Source organism: Eulemur rufifrons, chromosome 3, assembly GCF_041146395.1.
Source record: "Eulemur rufifrons isolate Redbay chromosome 3, OSU_ERuf_1, whole genome shotgun sequence".
NCBI lineage: Eukaryota > Metazoa > Chordata > Mammalia > Primates > Lemuridae > Eulemur > Eulemur rufifrons.
This window is the reverse complement of record NC_090985.1, coordinates 68372404-68380295: the sequence shown is the minus strand read 5'-3', so window position 1 is coordinate 68380295 and position 7892 is coordinate 68372404. Positions and strand designations below refer to the sequence as shown.

Below are 7892 nucleotides of genomic sequence, written 5' to 3'. Positions count from 1 at the left end.
TCACTGAAACTAAGATATTTGGGCATGGTAAGTACTTCTAAAATTGTAATACTGTTTGAGTATTATCAGAATTATTACAAGTTAAAATTGAAAATAAGATTAAAATCCTCTTTTTCCTTTCCTAAGGTGGTTATTACTTTGAGATCTCTAGTAGTGTTTGTTCATTGAAGATGACATAGCAGCTCATACCATGGTTATTTATTGGATTTATCTGCTCTAATTATCTTGACTTACATTTATTTAGGTACACTTAATGTCTGTATTTTCACACAAATTCCTAGAATTTTTAGTGTCAGGAAAGTCTTCTGAAGTTCTCTGTGGCAAATTGAATTTCTCAATCATTTTCTCTTTTTTTGGTACAATTTCACCTGGAATGTGTTCATTGACCTCTAATTCTAAGAAATGGGTATCATGAATTTTTTTCTGAGGTAAACCAAATAGCTAAGACAGTGGTTGGAAAAGTGACTTTAGTATTTAACGTTATATATACTTCTAACAATGTTGAACTGTGACTACATTAACTACTCAATAAATAAAACCCATTTAAAAATGAAAAAAAAATTTTCATGAGATCACAAAGCCAGAAAACAGAACAAACAATATTCACACATAAAAGAAATGGAGTTTTGTGCATTTTATTTAACAAATTTAGGCCATAAAATATCTGTAACTTGACTCTCCTCTATCCCAGTTATATATATATCCCAGTTAGCCTGAAGTAATGCTTCTTGCTAGGGAAGGTTTTTCTGTGGCTTCTTTTTAAAATCCTCAGTTATCTTCTTCTTTTTACATGAGGATTATATCTGCAAAGAAAAAAATAGGGTTAAATGATATTTAGATAAGGTATGGTATTTCTTTTAAAGTTAAAGGGCTTTCAAACTATAGTCACAGTTTGGCAAATAGGATGAGAATGCTAATTTTGTCCTTAGGATCAGATATTAAGCACTGACATTTTTATTTTCATTTATCCCTTTGATGTTGCTTTGATGAGTATTTGGTAAAAACAAAATATATCAACAACAAAAATCCTGTAAAGCATTAAAATAATTAATAAAAACAACAGTTTAAAAGTCAAGATGTGTTTATACCTCTTCCAGTAATGGCTTCAAACAGATCCCACATTTCACCTCCCCCAAATTAAAGTGTATCATGTACACAAAGAACTGTAAGAACCTAAAATATAATTACCACTTTACAAAATTTTCTCCTATAGCAGCTGAACAAATCTAGCTGAGAAAAAGATCGGTATTTGTCAGCATTTTCACCTGTGATTTATATTGTACATTATGAAATCAGAGAATCAATCTAATTGGCTACAAAACAGACTCAAAAGTATATTTCTATATTCTGCCTTTACGAAAATTTAGGAAAATGTCATTAATACTTTCCCTTGGTATCTACCTCTAATCAGTATTTTATTAGTATTTGAGAGGTAATTCTTTTTTTTTTTCACTAATGAAAATGTTTTATTTCATGTGAAAATATACATAGTAATTAATATATAGCCATCTGATATTATAAAATAAAACACAGATTGGTAAAAGTGTATTTAGACAGGTTCAGTAATTTCCCAACCTAATCAGTAACTCAATTTCCTGTGGTACGAATTCTTAATATGGTTTGTTAGGCCTGCAGGAATGCTGAAAGTGTACTAAATCAGAATTAAATTATAATCACCCATTACAACTCCTTTAAAACCTCCCAGAAAAACATTCTTTGAAACTGTAATCCAGTCTTTCATTTTTATACATGTGCCAATGAAAACTAATGAAATGGTCTGGCATTTTGTCTTAATTCAAAACCCATTTTAATTCTCAAGAGCTTAAAAATCTCACAAATTTATAAGCCAAATTCACCCAGTTGAGAAATCTTTTTGCCTGAATCCCCTATACAAATTTTAAGTATCTTGTGATACAGTACAACTGAATCAACCCCAAACCTCAAAGCTATATCCAGTAAACCCAAATTAAGAGGTACTCAAGTAATAAAAAGAAACACGTATGTTAAAAAAAACAAACAAACATTTTTTAGGTGAAGGAACTAGGTGTCTATAAGGACAGAAGAAACAAATATTTCTATGAATAAGAACTAGATTTTATATACATCTCTCAAAGGTACATGAGGTAGTTGAATCAAACTTTACCTAAAAAGATCATCAGCAAGAGAGTCTTCTTTTGCATGTTGATTTTGTACCTGTCAAAATTAACATAATTTCAAACATTTCATAGTGAATATACAGTTAATGAACTGATACACTGGTAGGTCACTGTCATGAGATTTCAACATCCTAAAGGTCACTAAGTCTCTAAGTTCTTACCTCTACAATATCTCTTTCAAGAGATCTTTATGTTCACTTCATGCTAAGATTATTGCAAAATGGCTCTAATTAAACTATTTCCTCAGGCTGGGTGCGGTGGCTCATGCCTGTAATTCTAGCACTCTGGGAGGCCAAGGTGGGAGGACTGATCTGAGCTCAGGAGTTCGAGACCAGCCTGAGCAAGAGTTAGACCCTATCTCTAGTAAAAATAGAAAAAATTAGCCGGGCTTGGTAGCGTGGGCCTGTAGTCCCAGCTACTCGGGAGGCTGAGGCAGCAGTATTGCTTGAGCCCAGGAGTTTGAGGTTGCTGTGAGCTAGGCTGATGCCACAGCACTCTAGCCTGGGCAACAGAGTGAGACTGTCTCAAAAAAAAAAAAAAAAAAAGAAAAACTATTTTCTCTAACCAATCTCTGCTCAAAGGCAACCAACATATATTGGAGAGTTTTTAAACTCTTTCCAGCAAAACCCTTTTACTAAGTGAAATTTCAGTGCTTTGGGGTCAGACCACTGATGAGACTGAGCAGGTGCTATTCACCCCACTTTCAACTAGAGCGGCTCTGCAGGAAGAGCATCTCCCATCCTTTTGGCCCCAAATCAGGATGTATAAGCTGCTGCTAAATTACCTCACCTACAAAGTACTTTTAACCGCAAACTCACCAAATTCCTAAAGCACCTTAGAGAGTTAGGATCAAAAAAACCCTGTGCTGAGTGCATCTTCCTGAAGTCTAGTTATGATTCTATCATTTGCCATTTGAAACCCTTCAATGACTTCTCCCACCTACCAAAGAAAACACAAACCCTTGAGTCTGACCCTTAAAATATGCAGGGGTCTTTATAACTGGCTCAGTCACTCCAGTCACCCTCCTTTTCATGGACTCTGTATGCTAGTTATAACTGATTCACAAAAAAAGAAACAAAAGCAAACAAAAATCTAGAATCACCTCCTAATAAAGATCCTGTGACCTTCTCTCTGCCTTTGTTCATGTTTCTTCCTCTGCCCAGAAAGATATCTCCTTTTTTTGTTTGTTTTTGCCTCTTCCCACATGGAACCATTGTTAAAAGAAGTATTCATTCAATAATTATTTAGTGCCTACTATATGTCAAGGAACATATTCTTCACTTCTTTAACAAAATCTTCCTGATCCCCTTTATTTAAAGATAATGCCTGCTCTGAAGAAATTCCAAAAAACTTCAGCTACAGAACTCCTAGGATGCTTATTAATTTCTACCTTCTGTTGTAATTATTTATATTTATTTCCTAGCCTCACTAAATGACCATACGTTCCTTAAATCCAGATACAGTAAGTCCTCAATGTCATTGATAGGTTCTTGGAAAGGATGTATAACAAAACCAATTTTTTTCCTCATCAACATTATAATGAAATGACATTATTCAAGGACCTGCTGCATGTCGTCTCACTTAAAGTTGCAGTTTCCAAGAACTTACCGACAATATTAAGTGAGGACTTACTCTGTTTACTTTTACTGTTAGTAATTTACATTTGTGTGCTTGCAGATACTCTCTTAAACTCTTTATTAAAAAAAACTCATTTAATCTTCATGTAAGTTCATCACTACTGTTACATCGGTATCCCAATTTTAACCAATGGAAGAACAAGGACTTAGGTTAAGTACTTTGCAGATCAAAAAACCATCAGATGGAATAGGTAGGATTTGACCAGGTCTCTAATAAGAGCACTGCTCATGATCAGGCTGCCACACTGCTTCTGAGTCTTTGGAAAGAGCCTAGAAGAATGACTTGCAGGGATTCAATCTTACAGACTGATATTCTATTCATATAGTCAAATGTCAAAATCAAATTGCATCTTTTCACATTTTCTAATAGGGTAGCAGAACATAAATAGGAAGACACATGATTTTCATATGGCAGTTTTCAAAATAGCTGGGGTATCACTATTCTAAATATTCTTAAAGGCTTCATCATGGCAGGGGTGCTAACATTAAAGTTGTAGCACAGTAAAGAGAAAAAAATCAGTGGGAAGAAAATCAGTTTTATTTCAATATATTTTATTAAAATCATTAAGTAAAATAGTATTAAGAAACAGAAATGTCTCATGTTACTGGTATTTTTCAAGGGTCTAAGAAAACCACATCCCACAGTCTTAAAATTCAAATCAGGTTGGATAGAGTTTAAAGAATTATTATGCTTGAGGGACAATATAAAAATATCCTAAATTCAAGGGAACTCTGGGAACTGACCTAGTGATTATGAAAACTGGTAAGACTAGTCTGCAGCAGAAAGGAGGGCTGAAAAAGAACAAAAGGCAGGGAATATGGAAAAACAGTAGCTGGGGCAAACCTCAGGAAATGAGATGTCAATATGGTAGCACATGATGTATGCGAGCAGTAGGCCATGCAGCAAAAGACAGTCAAGTCTGGTGAATAAAGCCTACCTACAGCACCTAAAATCATGCCAGCAAAAAGAGAAGAGATTTAGTGAAATAAATCTAGAACACAGTTCCCCTCTCTTAATTCCTAATGAAATAAAGACAGAAAAAAGTCAGCAGCTGTATCATCATTCTCTCAACTCCTCTCCCATCCAAAACCAACCAAACAAAATCTGATAGCGACAGTTAATCAAGGAGAAGAATATAAGTCCATGCCATAGACTTCAAAAACATGGCTGTGTAAAGAACCAAACGATTTTGCCGCAACTGATTCCTAATGCTATCCAACCCATTAAGAAGTGCTATAGAACTGGCCAAACCTGAGGATTCTTACTAATGATCCAAATTGGGAAAAAAGTACCCTAAGCAGAGAAAACAATTGCTGGTGGGCTTCTGGGAAGGGACTAATGTCACGGGGAAGTGAAGAAATGGGAATGACACTGACCAAAGGCATTGGCTCCAGGAATCCCTGACAAATTGGGTAAACAACCTACAATGCTAGGTGGTTACTCTCTTTTGGGATAGGGTATGCTTCCTGGTACAGGATATGTAATTCAAATCCCAGGACAGAGATAGCCCAGCCTTTCAATAAAAGCTGCACACAGCTCCACCTGAGCCTTTCCTTTCCCCGATTCAACATCCTCAGGCAACAGAAACTACTAGAGGTGCCTTTGGTTGAGCATGTTGCCATACTGACAGTGAAGCACAGAGGAATTCTGTTCTTTTGGGGCAAGCTAAGAGGGTTAGGAGTAATTTGATTACACTCAAATTTTGCCTCACAAACTGGCTTAAGAATGTAATCCCTGCAGAAGATGGCACACAATCCTTTACGTAGCAAACAGAATATGTGGATAGGACATTTCACTTTATACAACTGAAGATTAAAGAAAAAAGCAAAATTGCTCCACATACTGGGGGGAAAAAAATAAAAGAACTGGAATAATACATGTAAAACATAGATGAAGAACTCAGTCTGCAAGAAGTAATAAAAAATAAATAAAACTAACAAAAACAACGAAATAAGAACAATAAAGTTTATCTACTCATCACTGAAAAAAAAACAAAAAGATAATAAAACAATGAAATGAAAAGAATCATAATAATGGCCTTTCAGAATTAAATACATTAGAAATAGCTAACACTTTCCACTGTTACAAATACTTGTAAGTAGTATCTTATTTAATCTTCACAACATATCTGTGAAACAGAGGTACTATTATTATTTATTCTCATTTTGTACAGAAAGAAAGAGAAGCATTAAATAATTTGCTCAAGGTCACACAGTTGGTGAGAAATAGAACAGACCAAGGATGGGGAAACTTTTGAAGCCCGCATTCAAGAAACTTCAATTAGATATATTTTAAAAAGTATATCATTTTGTAAAAATCTAACTACAATGTACTTAATAATTTCAAAAAATGAAAACTATTTGTTAATTTCAAAGTAACCTTTTAATGACTTCGTTGTGTCTGCTTTTTGTTGGAAAGCATTTGCATATTTGGTTGCAGCACGGAGACCTGCAGTTTCAGTTTATCCTCCAGATGAGTATTAGTCATTTGTGACCTTAAGGGCATCTTGATTAGGTAGGAGAATGTAGATTCTCAACAGTAAGTGGTTGAAAAGCAAGAAAACATTTTTCAGGCATGTTGCCAAAGGCGTGAGTATTCTACTGTATTTTCCCATATTTCAATTGGATCTTTCTTAGCATCAAACAATGACTTTGAAATATCATCTACTAAGAGCTCAATCAATTCCATCTGTAGTTCTTTAGGTGCCTTGGTGATACCAACTAGGTGAGGCTGAAATGCTAATTTGAGAGTGATGTCATGATTCTCAAAGTCGGCAAACCTTTTATCGTATTCTCCAATTAATAGGTCTGTAACAGCTGTGCATTATTCAAGTGATTCGAATATATCATCCTGCTCATCAATGACCTTCGCTAACTGGGGAAGACGTTCATCCAAAATTTCCTTCTGAAGAAGTGTTTTGAAAAAGATACCTTTTTTCAAAATGCTTGGATTTTTTGCCACATATCACATATAGGCTTAATTTTACCTTGCAAAGAAATATTCAAGTCATTTTGATTTGACATGGTATCACATAGAAATGATGCATTCCTACAGAAATCTTCTTTCAATAATACATACACATTGCTGATTCTGTTCTTCATAAAATTTCACTATCTGTTCTCGCGGAGATCAAATTTTGGCTAACAACTGTCCCTGCGACAGCCAAGGCACTTTTGAACGATACGGCAAATCCACACCGAATACCTCATCATTCAACTTTAGCATGTTATGAAACTGCCAATGCTGTGTTGCATGTGCACGAATATAGTTAACAATACTTACAACTTGTTGCAAAGCATCACTTAAAATAGTAGATTTAACACAAGAGATTTTGCTGATGCAATGAACAGAAATGAGAGCATCTGGATCTGTTAATACTTTTTTATCTGTGCAATAAACCCTTCATGTTTTCCTGTCATGGAAGGCGCATTGTCTGTACATATACTCACTAAATATACCAAATTCAGTCCAACTCCACATTTATTTTGAAAGTTGTTGAAGATACCTATTCCCCACGTTCTGTTTGTAAGAGTGCCCAAAGCGAGTAACTCTTTGTAGCAAAGAAAATCTTCTGTTATGACCCAAATGAAGTATAAAACTTGTGCCGAGTCAGCAGTATCAGTAGATTCGTCCAAAGTGATTGAATAATATACATTTTCCTTTTGAAGTATTGCATGAAATTGTGCTGTTAACTTGAAGCCTATTTCATGATGCCAATCAGTTTTGGTTCTCCTTGAAAGAGGCAGTTGTTTGTACTTTGAAACATCATCACGGTCTAAGCATCCTACCACTTCGACAATGCATTCTCTCACAATTTCTGCATCACTGAATGGCTTCCCTTTTTTCCTGAGTATATAAGCTATTTTATAAGTTGCTTCATTATTTCCAGGTCTTATTGCTGCTTGAAAGAATTGTCTTTGCTTTTGCTTTTTATATTTTAATATCTACAATACAACCTTTCATGCCTCTCCCTCTAATTTAAAATATGTGTGGTCCTTATGAGTGTTATAATGCAGATGAGCACTGAATTTCTTTAATGTTGACACTGTGGTATCACAAAGCAAGCAGATATCTTATCTTTAGCAGAAAAAAGATAAT

The 7892-nt window shown here is 34.8% G+C and overlaps 1 protein-coding gene across 4 annotated transcripts in view; it reads right to left on the bottom strand.

Annotated features, from left to right (window-relative positions):
• Positions 1-632: 632 nt before the first annotated feature.
• The window catches only part of NBN (nibrin), a 43118-nt gene continuing 35858 nt past the window's right edge, over positions 633-7892 (bottom strand). For 2 of the 4 annotated variants that reach the window (XM_069466251.1, XM_069466254.1), the window contains exons 15-16: positions 2144-2193; positions 633-803 (exon numbers count right to left, since the gene is read on the bottom strand). In XM_069466251.1, the coding sequence (XP_069322352.1) occupies positions 773-803; positions 2144-2193 (81 nt within the window). In that variant the 3' untranslated portion in view covers positions 633-772. Of the gene's footprint in view, positions 804-2139; positions 2194-7892 lie in introns of those variants that run through there. The other 2 variants (XM_069466252.1, XM_069466253.1) reach the window with 1 other exon arrangement.